The 17,591-nt window shown below is 48.8% G+C and overlaps 1 protein-coding gene across 35 annotated transcripts in view; it reads left to right on the plus strand.

Moving 5' to 3' along the window:
* Positions 1–226: 226 nt before the first annotated feature.
* Positions 227–17,591, plus strand: part of UBE2Q2 (ubiquitin conjugating enzyme E2 Q2) — a 68,878-nt gene continuing 51,513 nt past the window's right edge. For 5 of the 35 annotated variants that reach the window (XR_016217196.1, XM_070053251.2, XM_070053253.2 and 2 more), the window contains exons 1-2: positions 228–703; positions 16,768–16,869. Coding sequence is in view for 12 of the 35 variants with exons in the window: in XM_070053251.2 (XP_069909352.1) it covers positions 539–703; positions 16,768–16,869 (267 nt within the window). In the remaining 23 variants the exon portion in view is untranslated. 35 annotated transcript variants of the gene reach the window in all.

The following is a 17,591-nucleotide window of genomic DNA, read 5'->3' on the forward strand; positions in this document are numbered from 1 at the left end:
GCGCACGTGTCTGGCCCCAGGCCTGGGGGCGGGGGCGCGCGCGGGGGGTCTCCGGCCTCTCCTCGGGTTCGGGGCCCGGGAGCCGGCTGGCCCCCAGCCTCCCGTCCGCCGGCGCGAGGAGCCGAGCAGATGGGACGGGCCGGGGTGGGGGCTGGGTCGTGGCGAGGAGGGGGCGGGCGGGCGGGCGCGCGCACCGGCCACGTGCACGCGCGGGGCGGGGAGGGGAACGAGGGCGGGGTGGGGGGCGCCCTTTTCCAGGCGGTGGCGGGGGCGGCGTCGCCGCTGCCCTTTTAAGCCGCGGGGCCGCCGCCTCCTGCCGGTGGTGGAGTCGGTTACAAAGGGAGCGGCCGCCCGCCGAGGCCTCGGCGCCCCCCTCGCCATTTTCCTGCCGCGCTCGGACGCGGGTGTCGCGGCGGCGGGGAGAGGCGGAGCCGCGAGAGCACGGCCCGGGCCGGCCCCGCGGGGCGGTCGCGGCCGTGACGGCGGCTCGGGGCCCGGCTCCCCTTCCGCAACCCCTCCCGCCGGAGATGAGGGGAAGATGTCCGTGTCAGGGCTGAAGGCCGAGCTGAAGTTCCTGGCGTCCATCTTCGACAAGAACCACGAGCGGTTCCGCATCGTCAGCTGGAAGCTGGACGAGCTGCACTGCCAGTTCCTGGTGCCGCCGCCGGCGCCGCCGCTGCTCACGCTGCACTGCAACATCACGGTGAGGCGGCCGCGCGGGGCCGGCGAGGGCGAGGGCGGCCACGGGCGCCCCAGACCTCGCACAAAGGCCGCCGGCTCCCGGGCGCGGGGCGCGGGGCGCGGCCGGGCGCGCGGCGCTGCCCTGAGGCTCTTGGCCCCTCGCGGCCCCCGTCGCCGCGCCCGCCCGAGTCCTCGCCGGGCGCCATGGCCGCCTGCCTGCCTGCTTGCCTGCCTGCCGTTGGCGTCGGCTCGGCTCCGGCCGCGCGTTTGAGCCCAGACGGGGAAAAGGGGAAAGAAAGAAAAAAAAAAAAGGCCTTGAAGTTTTTAACCGGAGCATTCCGGGGCCGGATTTCCGGCTGTGTGTGTAAGTTTGTGCGTGGAGGACGGGGTCGCGAGAGGGGCTCGGAGCGGCGGCAGGTGGTGGGCCGGCCGGGCCTGGCCGCTGCGCCGCCGAGGCGCTGACCGGAAGGACCCCCGACGCCGAGGAGCCGGTAAATCTCCTCCCCGGGGGTGCGGCGGCCGAGCCGGGGGGGACCCGGGCTGGACGCCCCGGGGTGGTGTCGGGTCCCCTCTCGGCGCTGCCCGTGGGGAAGTGGCCGGGAGTGGGCGGGCGGCCTCGCAGGTGGGGTGATGGGGCTGGCGGTGGTCGGGCGGCGGTTCTAGAAGAGAAATAAACAGGTACACCTGGGCGGGGGGCGGCTCTGGTTCGCGGCGCCTCGGGCCGCGCTGGGAGCTGGGCTTCCAGCACCGGGCAGGGCAGCCCCCAGCCTTGTGGGGAGAAGAGGGGCAGCCACGGTGCGTGGGTGGAGGTGTGTGGGGGTGTCCGGGGAAGCCCCGGGGCCGCTCAGGTGCGCCTGGGCGAGGAGCGCTCCGGCTGGCCGTGGTGGCTTTGGGCGCGTCCCGGAGCTGCACACCCCACCCCACCCCCCAATAAAAGGACTCCAGAGCTCGGGCAAGTGTGGGTCGCTTGGGAGTGGACAGTGTGTGCCCCCCGGTGTAGGCTGTGCAAGGCCAAGTTGTCTAAACAGGGGAAGCCGGAAGTAGTCGTGCGGGTGAAGTGGGTGCTAACCCGGGGAGACTGCTCTGGCCAGGCAGGGCTGGTTCCACGGCCAGGACGGCCGCCGAGTGACTCAGGCCAGCTGGACAAGCAGTGGCTGGCACTAGGAGGGCTGTGTGTGTGTGGGGGGGGGGGGTGGGGCGGTGCCGCTGTGCCGGTCCGCAGCGCCAGGGGTACCGGGATGGGGCGGTGTGCCACAACAGAGCCCTCCCACCTCGGCTGAGAACCGGGTGGGGGGCTGATGGTCCTGAAAGTCCGCCACAGGCCAAGGCAGTGAGCGATGACCCGGATTCAGTAGCGGCAAGGAGTGCAGTAGACACTCAGTGGAAGATGCGCTGGGGGGGACCGGGGTGGTGGTCCGGCTAGCTGGGGACTGTTAGCATTGAGGTGCAGGTGAGTTGGGAGGGGGTTGTCATGGTGCATGCCCAGTGTGTGCTGACCCTTCATCATGGGAGGGCGTCAGACACAGGGAACTGAAAGTGAAGAGAAACTCGAGGGGCCGGCTCCAACAAGGGTGCATTTCTGGCCAATCTTAATGTCGTCTGTACCCCACTTCGGATTCTTCTGGAGCAGATTCCAGACATACCACTTCCTGTTCAAGTAATTTCAGTATTTATTTCTAAAAAAAAAAAGACTCTTTGAAGATGAGTGACTATTTTGATAAAATCTGTGTGGTTTGTTCATGTTAAACTATTTGCTTAGAATGGAAAGAGCAAGGAAAAAAATGCATCTGGATTTCACATACCAGGATCTGTCCGTGGGGTTTGTGATTTGTTATTTTCTAAAAAAATTATTATTATTAAAGCATTTGATGTGTTTAACTTTTGCTCCTCAGGCGGCCTAGCTGTTGATTAAGCTCATCTGCCTGTCAGGCCTTGTCTTCTCCACGCTTACCAAGAAGTGTTCCTGTGCAGTTTTCGTGATGTTTGAGCAGATACGATCACACCAGTAGCTTTCTTTTTCCCAGAAGACTTATTTGTTCATTTACTTGTTTATTTGAAAGGCAGAGTGTGAGAAAGGGACAGAGGAGGAGGAGGGAGGGGGGAGAGAGGAGGCGGTGGGGAAGAGAGCTTCCTTCCATCCATTGGTTCCCTCCCCAAATGGCCGCAACAGCCGAGTCTGGGCCAGACCAAAGCCGGGAGCCAGGTGCTTCATCCAGGCCTTTGCCAGGCGCATTAGCAGGAAAGAGGGTTGGGAGCCGAGCAGTGCAGACTGGACTGGCGCCCTGATGTGGGACGTGGGCATCCCGGGTGGCAGCTTGGTCCGCTGTGCCGCAGTGCCTGCCCCAGTGGGGTCTTCATGCACACGCGTGCCTGTGTGCGCCTTTTTCTTTCAGGCTTCTGTCTGATCTGGTTTTCCCTTTGAAACATGCCCGTGACAGCTGCCCCTTACTGTACCTGGGTCTGTCTGCCAGGTCTGATTGTCCCTCAGGGCTCTTCTGGGTCATACTCCGTTCAAGCTGATACTTCCCCTCCCTCCCTTTAGGCCTTACGGTTTCTGCTGTGATTATGTTTTCTTATATTCTGGTACAGTAGTATTTGGCAGTTGTCTTTTTTAAGGTGCTTTTTATGGTAGCAAGGGAGAATACTCATAATTATTATGATTTATGCTTTTTGTTTTCCCACTCAGTAAATATTCGTTTGACTATATAGTATAGTCGCCATCTTGCTATATTGTTTGGATAGAAGACTACCATGTGAGTGCAAGAGATCATATTAGAAAAATGTCATGGATATCGCATAAATATTCAAAAGGTGACTGAGGGCTCGATAGGAAAACTGGGACTTCATATGAAAGGCAGTCAGGAGGCCGGCGCCGCGGCTCACTAGGCTAATCCTCCACCTTGCGGCGCCGGCACACCGGGTTCTAGTCCCGGTCGGGGCGCCGGATTCTGTCCCGGTTGCCCCTCTCCCAGGCCAGCTCTCTGCTCTGGCCAGGGAGTGCAGTGGAGGATGGCCCAAGTGCTTGGGCCCTGCACCCCATGGGAGACCAGAATAAGTACCTGGCTCCTGCCATCGGATCAGCGCGGTGCGCCAGCTGCAGGGCGCGCGGCCGCGGCGGCCATTGGAGGGTGAACCAATGACAAAGGAAGACCTTTCTGTCTCTCTCTCACTGTCCACTCTGCCTGTCAAAAAAAAAAGAAAGAAAAAGAAAGAAAGAAAGAAAGGCAGTCAGGAGTCAAAGCAAAATACCGTAGATTGGTATTCCCTAAGCCAAGAGAGTTGAGCTGATTTTTCCTGTTCATAAATTTGTTTTGATCTTAAATATGAAAGGAAAGAGTGCGCTTTTCCAACCTCAAGGAGTCTCTTTTTATTATTTTCCGTGAACTCATGCTGTAAGAGATCATCTGTGACACAAACTTAAGTATTGTTTTTTCGTTTTCGGACACAAACGGACCTCTTTGCAGTCCTCGCTAGCATGCAGTTGTGATCACACCTAAAATCGGAGGAGCTTGTGCTAATAACTGTGCAGCCTGTGGGAGCTAGAATATGGCCTTTTTTAAAAGACCTTCTGAAATATTTGACATAATTTGGCAACTCCATTTCTCTTTTTATGGATGGAATAGAAAGTTTTCCCAGGAAGTAAATTAGCTAGTAAACAGATGACACTTCGTTCTTTACATTATTTGTATGGCATAAATCGTTACTCTTTTTGCATAAGTGACTGTGTAACATACTACTTTTGGTGGAACTTTTTTTTTTTTTTTTGACAGTTAGAGAGAGAGAGAGAGAAAGGTCTTCCTTCTGTTGGTTCACCCCCTAAATGGCCGCTACTGCTGGCACTGCGCCGATCTGAAGCCAGGAGCCAGGAGCTTCTTCCTGGTCTCCCATGCAGGTGCAGGGCCCAGTCACTTGGGCCATCCTCCACTACACTCCCGGGCCACAGCAGAGAGCTGGACTGGAACAGGAGCAGCCGGGACTGGAACCCTGCGCCCATATGGGATGTCAGTGTCACAGGGGGAGATTAACCTATTGCGCCACAGAGACTAACCTATTGCGCCACGACGCCGGCCCCTTGTGGAATTTTTTGTTGTTGAGCTAATTAAATTTCTATTCATCGGCCGGCGCCGCGGCTCACTAGGCTAATCCTCCGCCTAGCAGCGCCGGCACACCGGGTTCTAGTCCCGGTTGGGGCACCGGATTCTGTCCCGGTTGCCCCTCTTCCAGGCCAGCTCTCTGCTGTGGCCAGAGAGTGCAGTGGAGGATGGCCCAGGTGCTTGGGCCCTGCACCCCATGGGAGACCAGGAAAAGCACCTGGCTCCTGGCTCCTGCCATCGGATCAGCGCGGTGCGCCGGCCGCAGCGCGCCGGCCGCGGCGGCCATTGGAGGGTGAACCAACGGCAAAGGAAGACCTTTCTCTCTGTCTCTCTCTCTCACTGTCCGCTCTGCCTGTCAAAAAAAAAAAAAAAAAATTTCTATTCATCAACGCCAAGAAACCCCTTCTCCCAACGTCAGGCTACTAAATTAGAAAATGTTAGAGCCCTGAGTCTAGAAGGGAGAGGTTCAGTCTTTATTTAGTAGTTAGGAATGTTAAGCAGATGATTATTTGTGACTGTGTTTCTCTATAAATAATACATTTGCCCTGCAAGGGAGCGTGTATAGGAACGATTTTAGGGAGTGATGCTGCTCTCTCCACAGATGCAAAGGCGATGGTGTCATTTGTGACTGAGTAACACTTCGCTTTAAAAATGCTTTACCACAGCCTTTCGTGTGAATTAAGGCAGTGCTGTTAGCATCTTCATTTTTGTTTTTCTTCTTCATACTGATAAAAAGTAGTCCAGCCAGAGTTACACAGGAGAAGTAATGACCACATCCTGACTAAGGGGCCTGAGGCCTTTTCTTTGATTTACCCTCCTGGGGCTGAGTCCTTGCCAATCTGAACTTGCAAAGACGCTCTTGGAAATGTTAGAACTGTCAAGTCGAGCTTCGGAGTGGCATTCTCAGCCTGGGGGAGTCATTGTTCTCATTTATCGGACTGGCTTATGTTATCGGCTTAAATTCCTGGGGGCGCTCTCTTCTTCCCCATCCTTATTTTATGTACTTCCTTGAAAAACAGGTATATGAAGAGGAGACTTAGGTTTCTTTTTTTTTTTTTTTTTTTTTTTTTTTTTGACAGGCAGAGTGGACAGTGAGAGAGAGAGACAGAGAGAAAGGTCTTCCTTTGCCGTTGGTTCACCCTCCAATGGCCGCCGCGGCCGGCGCGCTGCGGCCGGCGCACCGCGCTGATCCAATGGCAGGAGCCAGGAGCCAGGTGCTTTTCCTGGTCTCCCATGGGGTGCAGGGCCCAAGCACCTGGGCCATCTTCCACTGCACTCCCTGGCCACAGCAGAGAACTGGCCTGGAAGAGGGGCAACCGGGACAGAATCCGGTGCCCCAACCGGGACTAGAACCCGGTGTGCCGGCGCCGCTAGGCGGAGGATTAGCCTAGTGAGCCGCGGCGCCGGCAAGACTTAGGTTTCTTATGGATGGCATGTGTCCCTTAGTAACTTGATTTTATTCCCTCCTTGGTTAATCTGCTTAGATTTGGAAAAAGGCAATGTTAGATAAAGGCCAGCTGGCTAAGGGGTGGGGCGTTGAATTGAAATAGCACCTGCCGGCGCTGCGGGCTCAATAGGCTAATCCTCCGCCTAGTGGTGCCGGCACACCAGGTTCTAGTCCTGGTTGGGGCACTGGATTCTGTCCCGGTTGCTCCTCTTCCAGGCCAGCTCTCTGCTGTGGCCAGGGAGTGCAGTGGAGGATGGCCCAAGTGCTTGGGCCCTGCACCCCATGGGAGACCAGGAGAAGCACCTGGCTCCTGGCTTCGGATCAGCGTGGTGCGCTGGCTGCAGCGCCCAGCGACCATTGGAGGGTGAACCAACGGCAAAGGAAGACCTTTCTCTCTGTCTCTCTCTCTCACTGTCCACTCTGCCTGTAAAAAAAAAAAAAAAAAAAAAAAAAATAGCGCCTGTACATATAAAGCATTACTGGAGACCCGGAGTGATAAAGCAGGGTCCCTTTTCCAGGACTGTGTTCTGAGAATTCTCTAAAAGGTGATTCTGAAAGATGGTGCCCACTCAGAATGAAGGAAGCCATCAGTGGGTTTCCCCAGCTCGAGTGGTTAAAATCTTCACCATTGTTTTGTCTGCTTCATGTCTCTTAGAGGGATGTTCTGAGTAGTTGTAGTTGCTACCTGTATTTGAATATTTAAGCATTTTTTTTTTAGATTACAGGAGGTATGCATGCATTTCTCTTTTACCAAATATTAGTGTTTTCACTCTGCTTGTGTGGGCTCTGGGCTAACTGTTTAGTTGCTTACTTGTAAAGTGATAAATAGGGAAAAAAGTAAATATACCTATAAGTTTTTTTTGTATCTTGTCAGGACACTTAGAATTTTATCAAGGTAGTATATAGTAATTGTCAGTTTATTTCATTCCCTACTCCAATATATACATAATGTATATCTATATATGCATAATAATATATGTATACATTGGAGTTTATATATATATATTTTATAATAGCCCTATGAGAAAGTAATGTGTACCATAACTGGTTTCTAGAAGAATTACAGTGGCTGTGTGTGAACCTTCAACATGAAGTAGATGTATCAGTTTTCAGAAAGTATACATTTGGGAAGTAGCAAAAGCTGAGCCAGAATGCAGGCGGTTTCGTTGGCTCCTGCTTGAGATAGAACCACACCTTGATCTCTTGGTAGATTTAGGTGAAAAATAGATACAAAACGTAGTTTTTGAACAGACAGACTTGTTAGGCAATGACACAGTTAGCCTGTTAGCCTTGATGTGCTGTCCCAGATGAGGACAGTTCTATGATGGTGATGGTAGTGATGATAAACTTGACTGACATTTCTCAGCGCATGGTAACCTCTGTGCTAGCAGCACAGACAGCTTCACCCTACGGGGTTAAAAGCACTCTGCAGCTAGTGCGGAATGGAGAATAACTAACTAGGCGCTAGGTAATTTCCCTTTATTTGCCTTTAAAGTTTTTGTAGCTGCAGTGAACAAGACCTGTGTCAGAAGCACACAGGGACCCTGCGTCAGGAAGACTGCCTGAGTTTGTACTGAGATTCTGGAACACCATCCATTGCTGCAAAACTGGCATCACAGGGCATTTTAAAGGGGAAGAGTAAGAAAAGCAGCTTTTCAAGATAGATGCAAAACCTAGTTTAACCTTATAGAAATTACAAAGCTTGAAATATGAGAGTGAAAATATTAGTACACAGGTTTAAATATTGGCCATCATCTTAGGTGCCTTTCAGTATTACCAAATAAACTTTGAACATGATGTAGTTTATGCCGAAGGTTGTTTCCACGGGAATGGATGGTGGTGGTAGGTCAACAAGATTTTTTTTTTTTTTCCTTTTCAAAGATTTATTTATTTGAAAGCCAGAATGACAGGGGACTGGGAGAGCAAGAGGGGAATCATTATCCACTCATTCACTCCACAAATGCTCTCAATAGCTGGTCCTGGGCCAGGCCGGAAACAGGAGCTAGGAATTCCATCTGGGTTCCTCACGTGAGTTTCAGGAGTCCTAGTACTTGGGACACCATCTGCTTCATCCAAGGTGCATTTAGTAGGAAGCTGGATTGGCCATCCAGCTCTCTGCTATGGCCTGGGAAAGCAGTGGAAGATGGCCCAAGTCCTTGGGCCCCTGGACCCGCGTGGGAGACCAGGAGAAGCTCCTGGCTTCGGATCAGTGCAGCCCTGGCCATTGCAGCCATCTAGGGAGCAAATCAGCAAATGGGAGACTCCTCTCTGTCTCTGCCTCTCTGTGACTCTGCCTTTCAAGTAAATAAATAAATCTTTATTTTAAAAAAGGATATTTAGAAACCAAATAAGTAAAACTGCCAAAGAATCATCTATAATCTAGTCATTCAGAAACATTACTATCAAATTTTTGGTGTGTATTTTTCTGGTCATTTGGTCATCTTTTTTTCTCCTATGCTTATATATACTCCCCCTCCCTTTAAAAAAAAAAAAAACCAGTTCTGTAATCTGCTTTGTCATTCAGTATTGTAGATCTGGTCATAGTGTATTCCTCTGAAGTGTTTCCTGTGATGTGCCTGTACCTGTTCTCAGTCACACCTCCTGGTACTGGATATCTAGGTGGTTTTCATTTTCTTCTTCTTCTCTCTCTCTCTGTCTTTTTTTTTGCCAGGCAGAGTTAGACAGAGTTATAGACACAGAGAGAGAGATAGAGACAAAGGTCTTCCTTCTGTTGGTTCACCCCACAAAACTGATCAGGAGCCAAGAGCCAGGTGCCCCCTCCTGGTCTCCCATGCGGGCAGAGCCCAAGCACTTGGGCCATCCTCCACTGCACTCCCTGGCCACAGCAGAGAGCTGGACTGGAAGAGGAGCAACCGGGACAGAATCCGGCGCCCCGACCGGGACTAGGACCTCGTGTGCAGGTGCCGCAGGTGGAGGATTAGCCCATTGAGCCGCAGCACCGGCCTTTTTCTTCTATTTTAAATAATGCTTTGAACATCATTAGATCTAAATCCTTGGGCATATAGGTAATATCCTTTGAAATTAATTTTCCTAGAAATTTTGAAACAAATTATTTTGTACTGTATAGAAACTTATTTTGGGTACCAGTTTTTTACCCATCTGATAAATTATTAAAAAAAAAAATGTTACCAAGTGTGCAATGAACTGGGTAATCTCAGCCTTTGAAGAAAACACAGCTACCCATAACCTTGTAGGAAGCAGTTTGGTGCTGTTTTCCCTGTTTCGGCAGCATGAATGCTGGCCAGAATTGTCCACGTGGCAACAGGTCTCCCAGGGAGCACTCTAGGCTCAGGGAAGACTCCCTTTTCCTGGCTTAGCCTGCCTGGCACTGATCTCTGGGAGGGGGTTGATCTGGTAAGAATCCTTCGGTCAGATTTTGTGTCACAGGAGAGAGGTAGCTAAAGTAGCCCCAGTGGAACCATCTGGGTTAATAGAGAATAGTGTGGCTGGCACCGCGGCTCACTAGGCTAATCCTCCGCCTGCGGCGCCGGCACACCGGGTTCTAGTCCCGGTCGGGGCGCTGGATTCTGTCCCGGTTGCCCCTCTTCCAGGCCAGCTCTCTGCTGTGGCCAGGGAGTGCAGTGGAGGATGGCCCAAGTGCTTGGGCCCTGCACCCCATGGGAGACCAGGAGAAGCAGCGTGGTTTGCCGGCTGCAGCAGTCATTGGGGGATGAACCAATGGAAAAGGAAGACCTTTCTCTTTGTCTCTCTCTCTCACCGTCCACTCTGCCTGTCAACAACAACAACAACAACAAAAAATAGTGGAGGAAGGTTTCGTCTAAGGAAGTAATTGAAGGGAGAAGGGTGGGAAGAGAGGTTTTGGTGTTAGGATTCTTTCACACTCTTGTTTCTGTAGTTCTATCTATTGATATGTTTCATTGTGAATTAAAGCAAATATTTAGAACATTGATTGACCTCATTGTGTTATAAGTGCTTTATGGAAAAACATTTTTTTAAAGTTTATTTGAAAGGTAAAGTAACAGAAGAGAGGGTAGATAGATTTTCCATCTGCTAGTTCACTCTTCAAATGCCAGCAACAGTCTGGGCTGGGTCAGGCCAAAGTCAGGAATCGGGAACAGTCAGGTCTCCTACATGGTTCACAGGGACCTAAGTACTTGAGCCGTCATCTGCTGCCTCCCGGGGTGCGCGTTGGCTAGAGTCAGAAGCTGAGCTGGGACTTAAACCTGTGTGTATCCCCCAAGTGTGATGTGTCAACCACTGTGCTTAACACCTGCCCTAGAAAATCATATTTCCTTTTTTTTTTTTTTTTAAGATTTTTTCCTTGAAAGGTAGCATGATAGAGGAAGAGATGGAGGATGGAGAGAAAGAGCTCTACCATCTGCTGGTTTACTCCTTTTTTTTTTTTTTTTAAAGATTTATTTTATTTGTTTGAAAGAGATACAGAGAGAAGTAGAGACAGAGAGAGGTCTTCCAGCTACTGGTTCACTCCCCAGATGGCCACAACGGCTGGAGCTGTGCTGATCTGGAGCCAGGAGTTTCCTGGTCTCCCATGCGAGTGCAGGGGCCCAAGGAATTGGGCCATCCTCTGCTGCTTTCCCAGGCCACAGCAGAGAGCTGGATCAGAAGAGGAGCAGCCAGGACTAGAACTGGTGCCTATGTGGGATGCCGGCACTGCAGGCCAGGGCTTTAACCCACTGTGCCAAAGTGCCGGCCCCTGGTTGACTCCTTCAGTGGCCGCAGTGGCAGGGGCCTGGACAGGTGAAGATAGGAGCGAGGAATTCTATCCAGGTCTCTCTGTAGGTAGCAGGAGTGCAAGTGCTTGAAACATCTGCTGCTGCTTTCCCAGGCACTTTAGCAGGTTACCTGATCAGAAATGGAGTAGCTGATATTCGAGTCGGTGCTCTGATATGGGATGCTAGTGTCAAAGGCCGTGGCTGAACCTGCTGTGCCGCAATGCTGGCTTCAAAACTCATATTTTCTAATGGAAGAAGTTTCAGACTAGTAGTGTGATCTTATATTTATAAATTTCTGTGTTGTCTGTGTTATCATTTGTATCTGTGTTCAAGTTGTTGCGTGATAGACTATTTGGTTGAATAATGTGAACAAATTCCAGCCTAATACAGATGTGTGGCTGCTCCTCTTCTGATCCAGCTCTCTGCTAATGGCCTGGGGAAGCAGTAGAAGATGGCCCAAATCCTTGGGCCCCTGTACCTGCATGGGAGACCCGGAAGAAGCTCCTGGCTCCTAGCTTCAGATCGGCTCAGCTCTGGCCATTGTAGACATTTGGGGAGTCAGTCAGTGGATGGAAGACCTCTCTCCCTCCCTGTCTGTCTGTAACTCTACCTCTCTGATATATAAATCTTAAAAAACAAAACACTCATACATGAGAAGATAGTATATTTAATTGGCTTAAACACTTGCTTCAGTGGTTCTCAAAGTAGGGCCCTCAGACCCCTAGGCTGAAACTGTTTCTACAAGAATACTGATTTAAGTTGTCTTCTTCAGTGTGTGGACGTTGGCACCAGTGGTGCAGGTGCAGATGCCACAGTTGGTAAAACTGCTGGTATCTCAGCACAGAGAAACGGCGCCGATACCCAACTGCAAGTAGTCATGGTATTTTTTTTCTTTACCACCAGGCACAAGAGGCATTTAAAAGAAAATAGAAGGAAAAAAAATGTCAGTTTCACTTACAAGTGTCCATGATGAAGCAGTAAAAATAGTTTTGTTAAATCTTGATCCTTGAACATAGTATTTTTTTAATACTGTCAAGTGATGAAACAGAAGCTTTGTGTGACTGAGTCACAGGTGAGCTAGTCACTTGACTGGAACACCTTTCTCACTTAAAAGGTGGCTGGCAATGGTTATTCCAACTTGGGTTTCTGGCAGATTTTTTTTCTCAAATGAATAAAGTCTATCATTTCAAGGAAAACAAGACAGTATCCACTCCCAATTAAAAAATGCAAGGTTGGGGGCAAAACGTCAGAATTTTAGAGTCATGTCCACCAGCATGAGCTTAACAGTGTTCCAAGAGGCTTCTGATGAGCACGGAATTATGTTCATGAATGTGCTTTGATGCTACACAGTGAAGTGTACTGACAGACAGAAGATCTCAAGGACCAGAATTGTCCGCTGCATGGAAGAGTAAAAGATGCATTCAAAGTTTGACAGAATATTAAGAAATAATATTCACGATTATCTAACATGGCTAGATACCGCATACCTCATATCTAACATACCTCAGATATGCTTTTTAGACATCTCGTACATGTGGGACCGGCATTCTGGCAGTTAGGTCTGCAGTGCTAGCACTCCATGTGGACACTGGTTCATGTCCTGGCTGCTGCGCTTCCTATCCAGCTCTCTGCTAATGGCCTGGGGAAGCAGTGGAAGATGCCCCAAGTCCTTGGGGCCCTGAACCTGCATGGGAGACCCGGAAGAAGCTCCTGGCTTCGGATCGGCGCAGCTCCAGTTGTTGCGGCCAACTGGGGATTGAACCAGCACATGGAAGAACTCTCTCTCTCTCTGTCTCTACCTCTCTCTGTAACTCTGTCGTTTAAATAAATCTTTTTTTTAAATACAAAGCTAAAACAGTAAAAAATGGTCTAAATGGTGTGTTCACCAGCTGTGTGGAAGAATTGAAAGAAAATGCAACACCGAATAAGTACTTTTAAGGACAGAATTATTTTTTAAAAAATATATGTATTTAAAAGGCGGGTGATTGTGGGAGAGGGGACAGAGAGAGGCAGAGATTTAGATATTCCTTCTTTTGGTTCATTCTCCAAATAGTAGCAACAGCCAGATCTGGGCCAGGCTGAAGCCAGGAGCTGGGAACTCTGTCTGGGTCTCCCACGTGGGTGACTTGCTCCCAGTTAATTTTCCTATCATTTGCTGCCTTCCCAGGCACATTAGCAGGGAGCTGTATCAGAAGTGGAGCAGCGGGACTCAAATCAGCACTCAGGTATGGGATACCAGGGTTGTAAGCTGTGGCTTAATCTGCTGCATTACAATACTGGCCCCAGACAGGGTTACTTCTGAAGTTGGTGCCTTTTAGCCTGTCAAGAGATTGGGACACAGTAAGAAAGGAAATAGAATATAAACATAAACCATTACTGAACAGTAATATTTTTTAAAGATTTATTCATTTATATGAAGGAGTTACACAGAGAAGCAGAGAGAGAGAGGTCTTCCATCCGCTGTTTCACTCCCCAGTTGGCCGCAGCAGTACCAATCCTGAGCCAGGAGCTTCTTCCAGGTCTTCCATGCAGGTGCAGGGGCCCAAGGACTTGGGCCATCTTCTACTGCTTTCCCAGGTCAGAACAGAGAGCTGGATTGGAAGTGGAGCGGCCGGGACTCACACCGGCGGCCACATGGGATGCTGGCACTGCAGGCAGTGGTTTTACCCACTACGCCACAGCACCCGGCCCTCTGAATAGGAATATTAATACCATTCATAATGTCTGTCTTCAAAACAATTTTTTTCCTTAAAAGGAAATCTGGTAAAACGCTTTGAAAATACTGAGTTTCTGTGGCTTCAGCTATATAATATAATTGAAATTATAGTTCTCAAAGCAGTGTCTCTCTAAAACTGTCTGCAAAGTTGTTTTCTTTGACTTGAACCTAGTTGTTCAGCAGCTAAAATCTAGTAAGGGCTTTCCTCCAATTTCTTTCTTTTTCTTTCTTTTTTTAATATTTTATTCATTTGAAAGAGTTAGAGAGGTAGAGACAGAGTTTTTCCATCTGCTGGTTCACTCTCCAAATGTCTGGCTGAGATGATCCGGAGCCAGGAGCCAGGAGCTTCCTCCAGGTCTCCCATGTGGTTGCATTCTCCCCTGCTTTCCCAGGCGCATTTCCCAGTGGGGAGCTGGATCGGAAGTGGAACAGCCAGGACTCAAACTGGCTCCTATATGGGATGCTGGCACTGTAGACTGGGCCTTTTTTAACTCACTGTTAAAAAAGAGGCCACAGTGCTGGCCTCTCCTCTTATTTCTAATAGAAATAAATGAGTTTATTTTGGTTTTAAAAAAATGTTTGTTTTTGAAAGAGTTACAGAGACAGATCTTTCATTTGCTGGTTCACTTCCATCTGCTGGTTCATTTCCCATATGGCCACAATGGCCAGTACTGGGGCAGGCAAAGCCAGGAGCTTCAGGTCTCCCATGTGGGTGGCAGGGGCCCAAACACTTGAACCATTTTGCATGCACTGCTTTTCCCAGGCCATTAGCAGGTAGCTGGATCAGAACTGGAGCAGCTGGGACATGGACAGGTGACCATATGGGATGTGCATATCACAGATGGCAGTTTTACTAACTATGTTGCCACAATGCTTGTTCCTGAGTTGTGTTTTTTGTTTGTTTGTTTGTTTTTGTTTTTTTTAAACGTGTTTATTTGGAAGTCAAAGCTGTAGAGAAATGGAGAGAGAGAAAGAGATCTTTTGTCTGCTGGTTCACTTCCCAGATGGCCACAATGGCCAGGGCTGTGTCAGGCTTCATTAATGGGAAGCTGGACTGGAAGTGGAGCATCTGGGAAATGAACTGGTGCCCATGTAGGATGCTGCAGATGGCAGATTGACCCACAACCTTGGCTCCAGTAAATGAGTTTTTAACAGTACAAATGAACAGAATAAGTTTTAGTTAATGGGTAAAAGCACATAGTACTCAGTTCTTTAACTTTTTTACCAACGCATAATCATGTTAAAACAATATGTATAGTAGCATTAAAAAAAAATCCAAAAATGCATCTGAAAGGCAGAGAGAGACAGAGATCTTCCATTGCTGGTTGACTCTGAATGCCTGCAGCAGCCAGGTCTGGCTCTCCCATGTTGGTGGCCGGGACCCAAGTTCTTGGACATCATCTGCTGTCTTCCACGGTGCTTATTAAGAAACTGGGATCATAAGCAGAGCTAGGTCTTGAACTCAAGCACTTTGATGTGGGGTGGCGGTATCCCTAACTGCCGCACCAGATGCCCGCCCCTTGGTAACAGCATTTCTTGGTAGCATAAAATGTTGGAGTGTTAAGATCTTTGAATTAGCCGTAATTATATTGCTCTATAACGTATAAACTTAGTTGCTTAAAACAACAAGCCTTATCTCCGTTTCTGTGGGTTAGGAAACTGTGCTTAACTTGGGATTCAAGTGCCTGCCACAGCTTTCGAGAGCGCCGACTTCTGGGAGCTGAAGCGCGGCAGTGGCCGAAGGAGGCGGAGACAGCTGACTGTAGCTGTTCTTCCTGCCTTCTGCACGGCTGTGTTTAAAAATGAATCTTAACCACATTGAAGGAGTCTGCTTCTTGAGAGATTACTTCTCACCCATCCTGAAAACTATGAAGGGATGGAAAATTATCAGGGAAAAAAGCAAAAATGGGTAAATTTTAAGGCCAGTTTTTCTAGTGCATTGGGAGAAATCTCAAAGTAACTTCTGTAGTTATACTACTCGGCAGGAGTATAGTGGGCACATTTTGGAAAATAATTTTTAACATTTTTAAGGATTTAAAAACACATAGTCCTTCATTTTAATTCAGTTAGAGCTCCTCCAGATACAGTTGAGAAATGTAGCTTTATTAAAGGCAAAACTAGCACAGTGTAAGTTCAGGATTTTAAAAGTAATTGTTTATGCTTTTTGAGAAATGTGTTGTGTTTCTAGATTTTAAAGCCCTTTAAAAACGCGAAGGCCAGAGAATCCAGGTTGTAACTGTTCCTTCTTTGTGAAGGAGGGAAGCCCATCTCCTTGATGCTTGACAGTCATTTATTTCTGCTTTTGATAAAATAACTTTTGCAATGTATTCTCCTCTGCTTGTTTTAAATCATACTGCTTATTGGGCAAAGAAATTCTGTTTGTTTTTATACTTAGCAATTACAGGAGGACTTCAAAGAGTTCATGGAAAATGCATACTAGGGAAAAGATGCATGGGTTTCAAATTTTTTTTGCACCAAAATAAATGTCTTTTTTTTTTTTTTTTTTTTTTTGACAGGCAGAGTGGACAGTGAGAGAGAGAGACAAAGAGAAAGGTCTTCCTTTGCCGTTGGTTCACCCTCCAATGGCCGCTGCGGCCAGTGCACCGCGCTGATCCAATGGCAGGAGCCAGGTGCTTCTCCTGGTCTCCCATGGGGTGCAGGGCCCAAGCACTTGGGCCATCCTCCATTGTACTCCCTGGCCACAGCAGAGAGCTGGCCTGGAAGAGGGGCAACCGGGACAGAATCCGGCGCCCCGACTGGGACTAGAGCCTGGTGTGCTGGCGCCGCAAGGTGGAGGATTAGCCTATTGAGCCACAGCGCCGGCCTATAAATGTCTTTTAATTCCATTTTCCATGAACTTTTTGACCTGGGAATCATACATACTAGAGGGTATGTAATGTGGAATATTAAGTAATAAAACCTAGCAACTTCATGGTTTTAAAAATATCCATGAAAAGAAACTTTTCTCTTTACATGGATTTTAGTATATTGTTTTTCTTCCCTCTGATTCATTTTACTTAAATCCATATTCATTTTGCCTTTTAATGGTATGGTTTAATTTGTTATCCGGGTTACTCTTTGTGAAAGTGGTTAACATAGGTGTCTCTCTTACAGGAATCTTACCCCTCTTCTTCACCAATATGGTTTGTGGACTCTGATGACCCAAATCTGACCTCAGTTCTGGAGCGTCTTGAAGATTCTAAGAACAACAATTCGGTGAGAAAATAAACCAACCTACTTTATTGTTTTTTCATGAACATTAGACTCATATAGAACTTAAGGGTTAAGAGATATTGTATAAATGCATGATTATAATCATTATTTGATAATCTTAGAGGGGTTAAAGAGCTGGGATTTTGTTTTTTAGGCCTAAGTTCTATTTACTTCCCGATTCTCTCCCTCCCTCCCTCCCTCCCTCCCTCCCTCTCTCCCTCTCTCTCTCTCTCTCATATATTTCCTATAGATGTTGTCTTTTTCTTTTTTTAGATTTATTTATTTATTTGGGAGGGAGGAAGGGAGGGGTCTTCCATCTGCTGGTTCACTCCCCAGATGGCTACAACAGTTGGCGCTGAGCCAGTCCAAAGCCAGACGCTTCCTCTAGATCTCCCATGTGGGTGCAGGGGCCCAAGGACTTAGGCTTCTGCTGCTTTCCCAGGCCACAGCAGAGAGCTGGATTGGAAGAGGAGCAGCCGGGACAGAACCGGTGCCCATCTGGTTTGCCGGCATCGCAGGCAGCAGTCTTACCTGCCATGTCACAGTGTGTTGTCTTAGATTAGGAATTTGGGATCTCTTTCCCTAAATCCTAAAACCAGGCAAGCTTTTTTTTTTTTTTTTTTTTTTTTTTTGGCTATAAGCCACTAACCAAAGTGGGAATTGAATTAGAAACAGACAGAGGTGTGTGTTAGGAGATGATGATAGAATGGCGCCAGTGCCACTGT

This window comes from Oryctolagus cuniculus, chromosome 12, assembly GCF_051225735.1.
Source record: "Oryctolagus cuniculus isolate XC-2025 breed Fujian yellow rabbit chromosome 12, ASM5122573v1, whole genome shotgun sequence".
Classification (NCBI taxonomy): Eukaryota; Metazoa; Chordata; class Mammalia; order Lagomorpha; family Leporidae; genus Oryctolagus; species Oryctolagus cuniculus.